This window comes from Camelus bactrianus, chromosome 9 (genome assembly GCF_048773025.1).
Source record: "Camelus bactrianus isolate YW-2024 breed Bactrian camel chromosome 9, ASM4877302v1, whole genome shotgun sequence".
Taxonomy (NCBI): domain Eukaryota; kingdom Metazoa; phylum Chordata; class Mammalia; order Artiodactyla; family Camelidae; genus Camelus; species Camelus bactrianus.
In genome coordinates this window covers 28023591-28040944 of record NC_133547.1, presented here as the reverse complement: position 1 = coordinate 28040944, position 17354 = coordinate 28023591, and the positions used below count along the sequence as shown (strand labels likewise).

The window sequence follows — 17354 nt, the reverse complement described above, 5'->3', positions numbered from 1 at the left end:
TGGAGTACATCCATACAATGAGATACATTTCAGTCATGAATAGGAATGAAGTGCTGATACATGCTACAGCATGAATGTACCCTGAAAGCATTATGCTAAGTGAAAGAGCCAGACACCGAAGGCAATAAAATACCTGAGTGTGCTTATAAGAAATGTCCAGGATAGGTAAAATGTAAACACACAAAGTAGATTCGTGGCAGTCAGGAGCTAGAGGTGGAGGAGGGGGAAATGGAGGATGAATGGTAATTAGAATGGGGTTTCTTCTGGGCGTAATGAAATGTTCTAAAATTTGATAGCAGTGATGATTCCACACTATATGAATTAAAAAAAGACACTGAATTATACACTTTAAAAGGGTGAAATATAATGGCATATGAAGTATCTCAATAAAACTTATTTTTTAAAGTGATTCAAAACAAGCAAATTTTTAACAGGAAGAAGTCATGGGAATACCTTAACCCAATATACTTTATACTTCCCTTTTTATTTTTATACAAGAATGACAGATAATAAAAAGCTGTTTTTCAATCAGCATAAAGTAAAAATTCTGCACAAGCACCATGTTCTAGCTTAATTAATAGGGATTTTTCTCTCTTAGTGATATATCAAATAATAGCACATCTTCCAATTGTTGGCATCTGATATTTGATGAAATACAAAGAGTTGTAATAAATATCTTGGCAGGAAAAGGCATTTTTCATTTTATGTAATTATTTTGGTGTGTATTAAAAATTCTTTTAACCCTAAACTGATAGGTATTAGAATAAAGCTAAATGAGTTAAAGTTAATATAAAGAAAACCATTTAATAAATAATAATGAAGATATTCAGATATGGCAAGAAATAGTTTTGGTAACAAAATTAAGTTTAGGAAAACACATTGGTCAAACGAATAAAGTCTAAATCCCTTCCAAATATAAAATGCTTTCACAAGTTAAATTCTCATACAACCCTCATTCCCACTCCCCAATATTCTAATCACGGCAATTATTATTTCTCATTATTCTTGTGAGATGAAGCTGTCAAGAATCAGACCATAAAGGATTTACCTGTCATGTTTGGAACTTACAAAGAGTACAAGCTTCTCAGTATCCACAGGGTATTGGTTCCACCCCCATCCCCTTTCCCCTTACTCTCTGGATACCAAAATCGAAGGACGCTCAAGTCCCTTATATAAAATGGTATAGTATTTGCATATAACCTATTTTCCCATATACTTTAAGTCATCTCTAGATTATTTATAATATCAAATACAATGTATATGTTATGTAAATACTTGCTGCCAATGCAAGGCAAATTCAGGTTCTGCTTTTTGAAACTTTTTGGAATTTTTTTCCTGTATATTTTCAATCTGAGGTTGGTTTAATCCATGAACACAGAACCCCACAGATATGTGGGCCAACTGTATTTCTTCATCTTTTTTTTCCACCTTGGCCCAATGCTCCTGAAAATCCCACTAATTTTATTTCTACTCCCTTTCCCCCTTTCACTGAGGGGAGGAAGGGGCTATTTTTAAATATATCTCCCCATGACCTGAGATGCCGTCATTCTTGAGTGGCATCTCAAGGATTGCCTGCCTCCTCTACATCTAACCATCATTGGTATGACTTGCAGCTGGCCCTGGGAGCAAAGGAAGGAAAAAAACTGAGGGTTCACCTCACAAGAAAAGCTTCTGAAAAGAACTAAGAAGGGTGAATGAGTGCTGGTGTCCTAAAGTAAAGCCTTTCACATTCTGGCATCAAGAGAATCAAAAAGGAGCTAGCACCCCACATTTCATCCTAAATTAAAGCCTGCCTTGCCAGGTACCCAAGCAAGCCTCCTAATTTAACACAAATTGAAAAACTACAATATAAAAGGCAAAGCCCAAGAAAACAGACTCCAAACAAAACAATCTAGGGAACAGGTGAGAACTTAAAGTCTAATTAGAATAAAAAGAAAGAAAATCAAGGATATGTTGCATCCAAAAATTGAAAATATGACGATGTAAAAAATGAACAAAGTCCAAGAATGAGCTCCTTGAAATTAAAAATATGATTCAGAAAACCTTAACCAAATTGAAAAAATTAGTCAACAAAAATGTCCCCAGATTATTTGTGGGAGCAGGTAAATGATCAAGGAAATGGAAATATAAAAAGAGGCCTTCAACAAAGAGAGAATACATAGGACAAAAAAAATTTTTTTGATCCATGTATACATTTTCATTTCCAAAAATTAGGTCTGCTTTGCATACCGCTCTGTAATATGCCCTTTTAAAAATTTAATATATTAGGAACATCTTTCTACATCTAGAAACACACCTTCATAGCATCTTTTTATTTATTTTTGCTAGTTAATGTTTATTTTCCATTGAGATATGATTGACATAACACTATATTAGTTTCAGATATACATGATTTGATATTTGTATATATTGTGAAATGATAATAAAAGTCTAGTTAACATCAGTTAGCACTAAGTCTACTTAACAGTAAGTCTAGTAAACACCAGTCACCAGTTCTAATTTTTTTTTCTTGTGATGACAACTTCTAAGATCTATTCTTGGGGGAAGGGAAATTGCTCAGTAGTAGAGTGCATGCTTAGCATGTATGCATTCCTGGGTTCAATTCCCAGTATCTCCATTAAAAAAAATAATAATTTTAAAAAAAAGACCTACTCTCTTAGCAACTTTCATATATGCAATATGGTATTATTAACTACAGTTACTATGCTGTAGATTACATCCCCATGACTTTATTTTATAACTGGAAGTTTGTATCTTTTGACCCCCTCCACTCATTTTGTCCAACCCACACCCACACCCCACAACTCTGGCAACCATCAATCTATCATGTATCTCTGAGCTTGCTTTTTGTTGTTCTTGTTTTAGACTCCACATATAATGAGATCATTTCTCTGATTTATTTCACTTCGCATAATGCCCTAGAGGTCCATCCATCATGCTGTCAGAAACTGCAAGATGTCATTCTTTTTTTTTAATGGCTGAAAAATATTTTGTTACACACACACACACACACACACACACACACACACACACATACACACACACCCCTCATTATCTTTATCCTTTCATCCATTGATAAGACACTCAGGTTGCTTCCATGTCTTAGCTATTATAAATAATGCTGCAACGAATATAGGAGGTATATTGTATATACAGTTAACCCTTGAACAACTTGGGGGTTAGGGGTGCCAATCAACCCCCACTCCCACTGTATTACATAATCAAAAATCTGAGTGCTGTTTATCTCTGCCTCAAAAACAAAGGAACTTACACCAGAAATAGACACAACATTGTAAACTGACTATACCTCAATAAAAAAAATCAGAAATTAAAAAAATAAAAAGCAAAAACAAAAGAACTGATAAATGACTCACCCAAGGTCAAGAAGCTTTAACATTCTGGGTAGAATCATGACTCAAATTCTAGTTCTTTTGATTCCACATATTGAGAACTCTAATCAAACACAAACTTTTCCTCACACTTAGTTAATTTAAAGATCTGTAAAATAAAAATACAGGCACTATATTTACTGGAAAAATCCACATATATAGGTGGACCCACACAGTTCAAACCTGTGTTGTTCAAGTCAACTCTGTATCTTTTTGAGTTAGTGTTTCCATTTTCTGGAAATAAATATCCAGAAATGGAATTGCTGAATCATATGTTATTTCTATTTTTAATTTTATGAGGAACCTCCATACTGTTTTTCATACTGGCTGCACCAATTTACATTCCCACCAAGGAATATAAAGTGTACAAGAGTTCTCTTTCTCTACATCCTCACCAACACTTGTTATTTCTTGTCTTTTTGGTAATAGCCTACCTAACAGATATGAGGGAATATTATTTTTTAAATAATAATGAAAGAAAATTTCCCAAGGCTGAAAGGAGATAGAAATTTTCAAAATGATAGGACTTTCAAAGTACTTATTTTCAAAAACCCCAAATTTGCATTAAACTGCATAACACTGAAAACAGAAGACTCCATAAGCTTCCAAAAAGAAAAATCATTACCTACAAAATAATGAGAATCAGACTTAGACTTAAGAGCAACACTAGATTCTAGAAGACAATGGACTGCCTCAAAATTGTGTAGAAAAATAAAGTTCAAGCTAGAATTCCATACCAACCAAACAAAACTTGAAAAAAATGAAGGTATATAAAATAAATAAGATCTCAAGCCATGATTTGAGGCTCTGGCTCTAGCAAAATGAGAAACTATCCTCCAAGAAAGAAAAAATGTGGGATGCAGGAAACAACACACCCAACCCAAGACAGCCACATAGAGAAGTCTCATAAGTCAGCCATGAAAAAAAATCTAGAGAGCAACCAGTCTGGATTAGAGAGGGGGGAAGAGAGGGGAGAGGGTTCCAGAGAGAGGTGTTTGAGGAAAAAAGGAGGATTTAACAGACTAGACAGTATGAGACACCAGAAAAATTTATAGTAAAACAAAGGCAGATAAAACATGAAAAAGCGTTAGAAATTTTAAGGGAAAAAAATGTTACAAGAAAGGAACTGTAATCATGATACTATTTGGTGCTATAGACAATAATATTTACTTGGTCAAAATCACATAAAAGCTGTTTATTAATTTTTAATCTTTAGAATCAACCCATAAACAAAGCACAGATAATCATGGTTAATAACAGAATACTAAATGTTGTCAAAATTTAAAACAGAAAAGCAAAGTAAAGATGACAAAAATTAGAGGTGGGAGGAGGAAGAAAAACAAACATAAAGAAAAGGGCTTTTATTATAATACTCGTCTTACAAGGTGGAGGAATGAAGTGTCAATAGATGGAATACGAAAAAAATGAAAATTTTAAAAGCTATGTTAAAGAAAAATAACAAAACACAAGTCAGAGAAATCAAATCTTTAAGGGAAAGACTAGCCTTGAATCAAAGAAAGTACATTTCTTCTGATGTGAGGATGGGTAGATTTATATTTAAGTTGGTAGATGCGAAGATAGGAAGTGGAAGCCGCTCATGTTTGACAACCTCAGATTTTTTCCATGAAGAGACAAAAATCTTGTTAAGGAGAGGGCAGGAATGCCAAACACCCTGCAATGCATGAAACAACCCTAACTCCCTAAAGAAACAGACTAGAGTAGCAAGTCTCAAGGTACAATCCCTGGGGATATACAAAGTCTACAAAGTCATAGCTGATTTCAAAATAATGTTAAGACATTACGTACCTTCTTCACTCATTCACCCACAAGTCTAGAGTGGAATTTTTGAGAGGCTATATAATATAATATGTGATGATTTTGCTCTTAAGATGAATGAGGTGTGCACATATGTTCTTATTTTTAAAGTTTCTTAGTTTTAAATTCTAATCAGCAAATATTGATAGGGATAAACCATGTAAAGATTCTTGAGGTCCTCAATAATTAAGAATGTAAACGGGTCCTGACACCAAAAAATTTGAGAATCACTAGTTTATACTATAATATTTTAAACTTTTAATCTTTACAAATAACCACTTTTGCTTGTTCCTCTCTACTGAACAGCAGTAGAACTCTTAAAAAAGGAATAACATCAAATTCTGCAGCCTGTTTTTGAAAAAGAAAAATGTAAGAGATGGATTTAAACATAAAGTGGAAAAGACTATGAGACCTAGGAAAAAATATTTTAAAAGATATTCAGGAGAAACTTGATTTGGAGAATTTTATCCCCCTTGACAATTCTCATTATTAACTTATTTCATCTAGAATCTTATTTTGGTTTTCTTCTTCTTTTTTTTTTTTTTTGTGGAAGTACTGCAGATTGAACCCAGAACCTTGTGCATGCTAAACACACACTCTACCACTAAGTTACACCCATTTCCCCTTTATTTTAGTTTTACAAAGTTCTTAGAAAGTCATTTACTTCCTACCTAATGAAAAATAAACCCCTCCTTATAATATCCCTAAATAAAACGATCATCTAGCCTCTGTTTAAACACTTCCTGAAAGAATTCTCTATCTCACAACACCTAAATGCGATTTTATAAAACATTTAACAGTTCACAAGGTTCCCAGACTACAAAGTTCCATTAACTAACCACCTATTTATTTATTTACTTATTTACTTACTTATTTATTTATTTATTTACTTACTTACTTACTTATTTACTTACTTATTTATTTATATTTTGGGGGGAGGTCATTAGGTTTATTTATTTCTTTTGAACCCAGGACCTTGTGCATGCTAGGCATGCACTCTACCCGAGCTATACCTTCCCCCTCCTAATCACCTATTTAAAATATTTTAAATGAATGTGATGGAAACAGTACTAAAATATTTTTCTTTTTCATTTCAAGTATAAAAAACATTCCTATTACTAGTTTTTCCTTTGTATGGCTCTTAGCAATGTTTTAATAAAAAATGGTAAGTTTCTAATCTTGATCCTAGAACAAAATCTAGTACTTATTAACCCTGGCAAAACAAAATCAAGAGAGAAAAATTTTTAAACACAAAAATATACGAAAGCTCGCACCAAACCTCTCAAATTAGAATCTCTAGGGTGTGAGTTCTAAGAAATTGGTCTCGTTTGTTTTGGTTCTATTTTTCGGTCTTTAGCTAGCTCTATGGGTAATTCTGGCACTCATCTGATGTCAGTTGTAACAGTTAATGCTGGTCATCCCAAAACACCAAGGACCTGTATTTTTCAAAATTTAACTAAACATGGTTTTCAAAACATTTAACATTTAGTTCAGTAACACTTCTAAATATTTATACTCAACAGGGTACGTGGTAGGTAGGTAACATGTCATAATTATGAATAGGGCAAAATAAGTTATTCAGTATTAGACATCCTTATCATCCGGAGAGGAAGGTTGTATGGGGTGTTTTTAGTGCATAGGCTTCATCATAAGTATACATGGCTCTCTTGTTCTATATAACAATTCTTCTGGAAAAAAATTTTGGAAAACAACACTATAAAATTATATTGCACCTAGAGTTTTATAAAGTGCTTTCTCCTTGACCCTCCCAGAAATCCTGTGTATAACACAGGCAGGTAATATCCCATTTTATAGGTAAAGAACCTCAAATAGCTGCAGAGCTAGCAGATTAGGTGAAGACCCAAATCTTCGGAGTATATATTCAGTAATTCCCATTAGACAACTGTGTCTTTCCACTCCACCCACCACCACAACAAAAAAGTTGTGAGTTTTTTCTGCAATATAAACTTCACTAGTAAGGGTAGAGAAAAACAAAAGCTCATCTTTAGTTTGTTTTTATAACGTGGCTGACTGAAACCAAAATTGGACCCTGTTCTTATGCCTGCTTTTGTCCACTTTGTTCCCCTAATTTTTATTTTTTAACTAAACATTTTAACGAGATAACTGTAGATTTATATGCAGTTATAAGAAATAATAGATTCTGTGTAACTCTTACCCAGTGGTAGCATCTTTGAAAACTACAGAGTAATATCACAACCAAAAATATTACCATCAGTACAGTCAAGATATCAATATTTCCATCATCACAAGGATCCCTCATATTCCCTGCTCCCCTAATTTTTAAATCCTCATCTTAAGCAACATTTGGAAGGTATACTCATTAAGTCCCTACTCAGTTTTATCTATTCGAAATTTGAGAACTGTATTCATAAGCCGTTAAAAAAACCTTTACATTACACAAAGTATTGGTTAGGATTGCCACGATATAATGTAAGATTCTTAAGCCACTACTACAACAATAACCTTTGCAGAGTGGGATTTTTCAAGCTAAGACTGCAGTTCTAGGTTTACAAAACAAAAATTTTAACAGATATACATACTTCATGATTCCATTTATATTAAGTTCTATTCAAAATTAAAGTGAACAACAGTGTTATGAAGAGGAAGGACTAAGAAAGGCTACATGTGGCTTCCTAGAAAGAGAGAACTATTCTGTAACACAATAGGTGTATAAGACACAGTTATATCCATTTGTGGAAACTGTATTGGAATTAGGCAATGGTTTCTTAGGTATGGCATCAAAAGAACAAGCAAAAAAATGAAAAAGGGATAAATTAAACTTCATCAAAATTTAAAACTTTTGTGCTTCAAAGGACACCATCAAGTGAAAAGACAACCCACAGAAAAGGAGAAAGTAAATGCAAATCATACATCTGATAAGGGACTTGTATCCAAAATACATAAAGAATGCGTACAACCCAACAATAAAAAAATAAATAGTCCAATTTTTTGAAATAGGCAAAGGACCTAAATAGACAGTTCTTCAAAGAAGGTATGCAAAAAGCGAATAACTACAGGAAAAAGATGCTCAACATATTAACCATCAGGGTAATGCAAATCAAAACCACAAGACACCACTGCACACTCACCAGAATGGTTACAATCAAAGAGATAGACAAGTACAGTCAAGGACGTGGAGAAACTGGAAGCCTCACAGTTGTAGGTGAGGCTATAGATGGTACAGGGTCAAAATGTCAACCACAGAGGTATTAGCTGACCCAGCAATCCCACTCCTAGATACGTCCCCAAGAGAAATGAAAGCAGGTGTCCATACAAACCCTGGACATGAATGTTCATAGCAGCATTATTCAGAATAGCCAAAAAGTGGAAAAAACCCAAATGTCCATCAACTGATGAATGGATAATTATAATGGGAGTATATCCATACAATGAAATATATTTTAGCCATAAAAAGAAATGAAGTACTGATACATGCTACAACATGAATGTACCCTGAAAGCATTATGCTAGATGAAAGAAGCCAGACACAAAAAGACATAAAAATGTATGATTCCATTTATATGAAATGTCCAGGATAGGCAAAATATAAACACAGAATGTAGGCTAGTGGTTGCCAGGGGTAGGGAAGAATGGAGAGTAACTGCTAAAGGATAGACTTTCATTTTGAGGTGATGAAAATGTTCCAAAATAAGATAATAATGATGGATGTACAACTCTGGATATACTAAAAATCACTGAATTGTACTTTAAAAGGGTATTATGTGTGAATTATGTATAAATAAATATAATATGTGCATTGTATCTTAATAAAACTATTATTAGCAGTGTAGAGTTAGGATTTATTTGTTATAATACATGTAAATTTTACCTCAAAAAAAAACCTTTAAAAATAATAAAAATAAAGGAGTGGGGAGTGGGTAGAAGTACAGATGAAACAAGCAAGGATACAAAAAAGTTCATTATAATTCTGTTCATTTTGTATATGTTTAAAATTTTTTATGTGTAAAAGTAACAAAGTTCTTAATAATAGCCAAGTAAAATAATTTTTCTAACATACATTTTTGTTGTTTTTTTTTGACAAAGGAAACAGAAATCTTGTATTTTAAAAAGACCAGAGACACTGCTACCTTCATTATTCTTTTACAATGTTACATAAAAATAGAGATATGACAGAAACATGGTGTGTCACAAAAATACTTCATCTTAAAAATGTACCGAGAATTTGTCCTTAGTTCAAAGATAGTTCCTTACCCTTGCGTTCCTGTGGTTTCCATGGTTGATGGGTGACACAGTTTCTAATAAATGGATGCAATAATACTGTGCTATCCAATACATCAGCTACATGTGGCCATTTTAAATTATAAATTTAATTCTCAGTCTCACCAGCTACATTTCTTGCGTTCAACATCCACATGTACCTATGGCTACCATACTGGATAGAGCAGATATAGATAACTGCCATCACTGAAGAAAGTTCTATATGACAACACTACTCAAATACATAAAAAACATCCACAGGGAAACTTCCATATTCCAATTTAGGTGTTATCCTGTATTTTGCTGCAAGAAACAAATCCTGAAGAACAGGGGAAATAAAGCATAAAAATATCAACCAAAGAATATCATTCATGGAAGTTTAGACTAACTAAAACTACAGGTAAATTTCACTTTCAAAAACACCAAGCTACAGATTTTGGCCATAGCAACTCCTCAAAGGCAAATCTCCCCATGTGTTAAATAGATTATCACTATACTGCCAGTTTCCTAAAGTCAGATGTAAAGATTATGCTGAAATATTAATAAAGCAAATTATCCTTTCAGTCAAAGATCTAATGAAAAGATATGTTTAAAAGTATAATCCATGACATCAAAGAGCTTATGATCCATAGCAAAATATACAGAATAAAATTCCTTTCCTAGTTGAGCTTTGAGGTAACAGATATAATTATATTTTGTTTCAGCTAGAAAAAAAAGTTTAACCAGATTTCCATACTTAAAGGCCTAAAACTGTGTGTGCATTTCATCCTGATAGGTATAGATTTCCGTTAATGCCCAGTAACATGAATACGCAGTATCAGGAAGCAGGTGCACTCTTAATTCAAATATTTTAGAATATTTTTAGCACTTTAAAAAAAAACTGAAGTTGAATAAATTTTAAATGTGAATTCAAATAGACTTTCATATTTAGGAGCCTAAAAAAAACAAAAACAAAAAGTTTCACCTTGTACTCCCTTTGCAAACTATCACTACAAATGCTTGGGGGAGTGTAGCACTCCAAATACCAAGAATAGAATAGAAATTTAAAATCAACTCTTTCCTTGCCAAAGCTACTAGGCACATAAAGCTGTTAGTCAAAATGGCTCCATTTAAAGCATTTCAAATCCCTGAAAAGGTCACTAAGAATTTAAGTACATTTTACTTTAGCCACATTACTTTTAAATTCACTGTCGTTGCAGTCCACAGCCCAAAAAAGGAATTCTCGAGAGAATGAAAACATGGAAATTGAAACCAGCCTGTAGGCAAGGTATACAGAAGAGTCACATGGAATCAATCTGAAGGAGAAAGTAACTACCACCGCAGCATCTGGAGTCAAATTAAATCAAGCACTATTTACATATTTCTAGTTCTATACTGACCTCACATCTCACATGGTGCTTTCTTATGTTATACACAGGCCTACCTAGGTTTCCATATTTCCATCAGTAAATGGGTTCTACCTATAACCAAAGTTAGATGCTTTAAAGCATAGAACAGCACTCCGTATCCCTTTCCCCATTGTTCACGAACCCTCGCTGTTCGTCAAATCACCCCGATAAATCCATCGGTTCCCTCTAGTTGCTTCCAAAGAAAAAAATCTTGCAACCAAGGACGCCAGACTGTAAAACACAGAGTTAAGAGTTCTGGCACTACTGAACATGTTAAGAAATCCTGGCAAATTATTTAACATCCCTTAAATCGTAATTACCTCAGTTGTAAAAATGAATACGATAATACAAATCTACAACCGAGCAGGCATATGAGTTAAATTTAATTAAGCAGAATTGCCCCAGATTTTTGGTGGTCTCCGAATATAAGGCCCCTCTCTCCTACAGTACACTTTCCCTCCCACTTCTTCCCTTGAAGCTCTCAGGGTTTGCTCTCAGGGTCTACTTAGTGTCGCCCTTATCCTCGTATTCCATCGTGCCCTTCCACTCTACCCCCATCTCCAAATCCATACAATTCCACCACCCTCCGGTTCCAAGCTGCTACTTCCCTTCGCGCCCCCTAAGGTTCCAGGCAACCCCTTCACTCTGGTCCCCACGTCCCCCTCAGTCCCCATTTCCTAACGGCTCCTCCCCTACGTTCCCCACCCCCTCATCACCAGGTTCATCCTGCCCCTCCAACCGTCTCCCGCCCCCAGGTTCCTTCCTGCCCCTCCAAACACAGCTTCCCCGTCTCAACATTTCATCTCGTTCCTCCAACCGACTTCCCCAAAGTCCTGCTCGCTCCTTTAGTCCCTATTTTCTCCAGTACCCACCCAACTGACTACTCCTTTCCATCCATTCTTTTCAATATGTACACATATGCAAGGCACCCCCATACACACACTGGAGCCCCCACCCCCACCGCAATCCTCCATCTTTCCCTTTTATACTTGCTTCCTTTCTTCCTCCTCCCCACCCCCTCCACCTCCTCCGGAAGAGCCTGGTTCCCAGGCCAAGGTCTCTCACCTCATTCGGTCACTTCAGTGGTGCCAACCGCTTCATACAGGAAAAAACAACCAATCACGACCCCGTGGGCGCTTCCCCTGCGAGTCCGAGCACTTACTGGGCACCCGCCCCACCGGGCACCCCGCACAGACACACGAACAAACCGAGGTCGTGGGGACGAGGGCTGGGGGGTAGAGTGAGCGTTCTTAACCGGCCTCAGACAGAGCCCACTTCACTGCAACCCTTCGCCATTTTGGTTTCCCGCGGACTGCCGGTGCATTCTGGGAGCGCGGAGCGGCTCCGACGCCGAATGGCAGCTCTCCAGGGCCGCGAGGGGGCGGGGACTGCGCGGCGAGCGCGGAAGGACACCGCTCCCTGCCTCCGCGGCCGGAGCTGAACAAAGAAGGACTCTTTAACAGTGCGTGGGACTAAGTCCTTCCGCCGCCGGCGCTAACACAATAGTGAGCGCCGCGCTGCGGCCAGTCGGCTCCCACTGCTGCTTCTGTTCTGAGGAGCGCGTCGTGTCGGACTTGCACAGTGCGTTCTTTTCCTCTGAGGGGGACGGTTCTCCCTACATCTTGCCCTGCTGACTTCCTTTCTGTGGAGAAAATGTTAAATAATGCACGTTTCTTCTGTCTTCAGCCTGAGGCCTGCCTTTGGAATTTCCGTCAGCGGGAAGAGACCGCGGATGTCAGAATTGTGTTTTGTTCGGCGATTATTGTCCAGCCCCAAATTCCTTCCTACCAGGAGCTGCTTGTGTGGAAGGTTTTCAGACTTTTTTCCCTGACGATGAAAGGTTTCTCTGTTTATCTTCTTTGCAAATCCTTGCTAATTGTGATGAAATCTGAGAATAATCTCGTGCAAAGTGGTTTATTTTAGGAATACAGAACTTTTTCGTGCTCAGGCAGACCCTTAGCCTGCCAGCCGGTGCTCGGCTGCCGACAGGTCCCCAGTGACAGAGGGCATGCTTGTCTCTGACGTCCTTTGATAAAACCCAGCTCCTCTTAGTGCCGCATGGGATACCTTTGCTTATAACATTATCAAAATATTTAAAAACTCATTTTATATTTTGTCTCATATTACATCACAGGGATAATTAATACCATGCTTTTTTCTCTCTCTGAAAAAGTATCTCTTGTGGCCTAACCTCACTTTGCTCATATTTCAAAAGGAGTTCTCCTCAGCCTTTGATCTCAGGATTTGGCAGATAAACACGTTCATTTTAACAACACCGTTTTAGTCATACCCTTCTGCTTCTCCTGACTAGTAGTCTTAATCAAATTTTTAGTCTGTCGTCTTTCTACAGCTTCACTCTATCTGTTGCCTTTCAGGTTTCATATAGTTTCTGTAAACTTGCCTTCGATGCCCTTCATAATTTTGGTTGAGAGGATGACTAAAAAAGTAAATGCTGTTCAAAAATGGATAAAGATAATTACACAAGCAAGTATACTTGCTATGCAGGTAAGCCCAATAATAGAACATCAGTTGTTGAGATGGTCTAAATTCTCTTCAGCATTTCTCTCAAGTGGTCAACAAGCCTCTACTTCAGCGTCTCCAGGGGTTCAGTACCTAAGAGGCAGTCATTTCAATTTCACAAATGCTAACAGAAAATTCTTCTTTATATAAATGTAATCTGACTTCCTATAATTTCCATTTACTGGTCTAACTTTTGGCCTCTTTAGCCACAAGACAGTGTTCTAATCTCTTATACATTAGAGAAGTAAATGATACCTGTCTTTCTGGAACAAAAAAAAAAGCTTGCTGTTTTCCTGTGTAAACATATGAATACAAAAATGCAATCATTTAAGGAAGCCAGGTACTCAGAGAATCAAGGGCACTGAGGGAATCAGAAAAATACAAAGAATTCCTGTAATTGTGGTCTTCGAAATTTCTGTTAACTAAGCAACATGCAATGATTAGAACCTTAAGAAGAAACATGTCAAGGCCCTCAGGGGTACAAAGCAAAATAACTTCAGAGTCAACTGTACCCTTTATTGTTACCTATTTCTGTGATAGTCATAAGGGTTGTTCGCAAAAATTCTGGTTATTCTTCCTGCCAGACACAGAGTAAAATTGTACTCTTTTGCACCCTTGAAATTAGGCATGGACATGTAACTTGCCTTTACCAATGGAAGGGAAGGGGAAATGAATCACTTTCTAGGAAAATCTTTTAAGAGGCAGAGGCACATTCTGTCGCACCCCCTCCCCCCACCGTGGTGATCCTGGAAGCATGTGTTGAAATAGAACATCTGTCACTTTGAGTCCCTAAATGACAACAAGCAGAGGTTAAAATTGTGCAACCATCACCACAATCCAATTTTAGAACATTTCTACCACCCTAAAAATAATTCATTATGCCCAATTGCAATCAATTCCTGTTCTGAGTCCCAACCCCAGAAATCTGTCTCTATAGATTTGCCTTTCTGGCCATTTCATATAAATGGACTCATACAATAAGGTAATCTTTCGGTCTTTTTTTTTTTTTTTTTCACTCGACGTGATGATTTTGAGGTTCATCCATGTTGTACCATGTGTCCCTAGTTCTTTCCTTTATATTGCTGAATAGTACTCCATTGTATGAATGTACTATATTTTATTTATCTGTTCACCAGTTGATGCACATTTGCATTGTTTCCAGTTTAAGGCTATTATGAATACTGCTCCTATGAACATTTGTGCATAAGTCTTGTGTAGAACTTGTTTTTATTTTTCTTGGATAGATTCCTAGAAGGGGAATTACTGCATTGTATGGTAAGTTATGTTTAACCTTTAAAGATATTGCCAAGGTGTTTTCTAAAACATGAGCAATGTGGGAGGGTTCCAATTTCTCCACATCCTCACCAATACTTGTTATTGTCTTTCTTTTGTATTTACTCATTCCAGTGGGAGTAAAGTGGTCGCTCTTTGTGGTTTCAATCTGTATTTCCCTAATGGCTAATGATGTGAAGAATCTTTTCATGTGCTTATTAGCCACTCATATCTTCTTTGGTGAAGCATATATTCAAATCTTTTGCCTGCTTTTTAACTGGGCTGTTCAAGTATTTATCAAGTTGTAAGAAGTCTTTATATACCCAGATATAAGTAGTTTATCAAATACATGATTAGCAAATATTTTCTCCTAGTCTACTGCTTTTCTTTTCATTTTCTTAATGGTGTTTTTTGAAGCACGAAAGTTTCTTAATTTTGATAAAGTCTAATTTATCTTTTTTTAATATGCTTTTGATGTTATACCTAAGAACTCTTTGCCTAATCCAAGATCACAGAGGTTTTCTATTATGTTTTCTTCTGGAAGTTTTGTAGGTTTAGCTCTTGCATTTAAGTCTATGATCCATTTTGAGTTAATTTTTGTGTATACTGTTAGGTATGGACCTATATTCTTTTTGCATGTAGATACTTAATTAGAGATTTAAACTCTTGTGTTAAGTCACTGCAATCTGGAATTGTTTGCCACCCAGCATATTTTAGTCTACTCTGACTGAAACAATATAGATATGTTAATATGTAACAGAACTCAATAGTAGCATTGAATTCTCTACCAAAATCAAACCCCAAAATGAAAAATACAAAAATTTGAGCAGGATATTCAAAATGTTAGTTAATTCTCAAAATTTATAATTGAGAAGTCACAGGGAATGTTATAAAATACTATGTTTATAAACCTGCAAGCTCTCAGTTATTAGCTATTACTTTCTGTGGAAAAAGGCTAGAAGTCCTTTCGCATTGTTCATTATGCAGAGTTAGCAATGCAAATAAGCAGGCAAGTCAGAGACGTCAAAGAAACATTCTCTGTCCTCACAGAGTTTGCTTTCATTGGTCTGAAAAAGGAAATAAATCTGAAACATCAAAAAAAAGTTTTGATAATAATCAGATAAAAAAGATTTATTGAAATTCCTTTCATTTTTATCCAAAGCTTAAACCTCCATACATAACATGAACATTGCTTTTAAACCTGGTTATTTGTTGTAAAAAATGTACATGGCAAATTTAGACTCCTCATATAATACATCTTAAAATATATTGTGCCCAGTGTCAATTTATTGCTTATCATTTCCAAATTCACCCTTGCTGTGTGAAAATGGATGTGAACCCTTAAAATATTTTTCCCTCACCAACTGGCATAATATGAAGCTTTGTCAGAGGACTGTGCTGGAGACAGCATGCATTACAAAACAGTTTTCTTTCCTGGTTCCAAGGTACACTTTCAGCAGCCTCCTGCAGTGTGCACAGCTTCCCCAGAGCTGGTATCCTGTAGTACGTGCACCCTCCTCAGACTTGTCGAATCATCTTCCCCCTACCCTAACCCCAGAAGAATTTACATGTGCTACCATCAAGTGATATTTTTGCTGTCTTGGCAGTCAAAAATTTAAGTTGAGTAAAAAGTGTGTGTGCAGTCACAACAAATCAATTAAGGGTCATAAGAGCTAGGTTCCAATTCATGCTTATGGCATCCCTGCTTATGACACAAGCTTTTGAAGGTCAACTCACCAAAATCTAGGGGTGAGAATGGGGGAGAGGAGAGAGAGAGAGAGAGAGAGAGAGAATTATCCAATGGTATAATGACAGACTGTCTTACCTGCTTCACTCTGTTATTTTTGTCCACTGGACAAGATAAGAAAAGGCATGAGGTGAGAGGCAGAGCAACAGAAGCAGGAACCCTGGGGAACAAAGGGCCTAAGTTGCTGGTCAGCCTCTCTCACTTTATTAGCTGAGTGATCTTGGGCAAGTTTCCCAAACTCTCAGAGCCTGAGCTTTGTGAGCTCAACGGGAAGGATGAGAACATCAACATAAAGCTTTATCATTGGGTTAAATGAAGTAATATTTGTAAAAGTGCTTTTTTTTTTCTCTTACAGCAAGTGTTACCTGTCTGACTCCCCTGATTCAACTACGAGCTCCTTGAGGGTAGGAGGACATTACTGTTCTTTATATCCCTATTCCTGGAAATACATCTGGACCACAGATCTCCCTTTATACAAATAAAATTTTAAATGGATATTTATTTATTTCACAATAAGTAACAGAAGAACTATGCTATATTGTGTTCAGGACAGGGTACAAGCATTGATAATATACATCCACAAAGTGGGCTGGAGGGCGTAGTGTCTGGAGATAGTGACATTAATAAGTAATTAAGATACAGGGAAAATGTACAGAGGTGTGAAAGGGTGTGATGTATGCTAGGAATGAGAACAAATTTAGTGGAACCTAGTATGAAGGGTAGAAACAAGGGCAGAAAGGTGATTGGGTCTTATTGTGAGAGGCCTTGATTACAAGAGTCATGATTACAACCAGAACAAGACTTGGAAGTGTAGAAGCCCTTGCCTTGGTGTTGCCTGCAAACAGACCATAAAGTATATAGGATCCTCCATCTCTCTCTGTCTCTGTCCCTCTCTGTTTCTGCTCCTTTCTGAATGATGTTTCATTCTCTTCTTCTGCACATGGCTTTCTCTGTTTAGTGGGAAACATGGCTTTTAGGAAGGTT

The 17354-nt window shown here is 36.4% G+C and overlaps 1 protein-coding gene and 1 long non-coding RNA gene across 6 annotated transcripts in view; one reads left to right on the top strand and one right to left on the bottom strand.

The window, feature by feature from the left end:
- The window catches only part of MTF2 (metal response element binding transcription factor 2), a 57617-nt gene extending 45470 nt beyond the window's left edge, over positions 1-12147 (bottom strand). For 2 of the 5 annotated variants that reach the window (XM_010950403.3, XM_010950404.3), the window contains exon 1: positions 11897-12147. In XM_010950403.3, the coding sequence (XP_010948705.1) occupies positions 11897-11901 (5 nt within the window). In that variant the 5' untranslated portion in view covers positions 11902-12147. Of the gene's footprint in view, positions 1-9437; positions 11438-11896 lie in introns of those variants that run through there. The other 3 variants (XM_074369976.1, XM_074369975.1, XM_074369977.1) reach the window with 3 other exon arrangements.
- A 116-nt stretch (positions 12148-12263) lies between these two features.
- Positions 12264-16865, top strand: LOC141578608 (uncharacterized). Its single transcript, XR_012509105.1, has 4 exons — positions 12264-12412; positions 12518-12671; positions 13207-13336; positions 16726-16865. It is a non-coding gene; the product is annotated as an uncharacterized LOC141578608 (long non-coding RNA).
- The last annotated feature ends 489 nt before the right edge of the window (positions 16866-17354 follow it).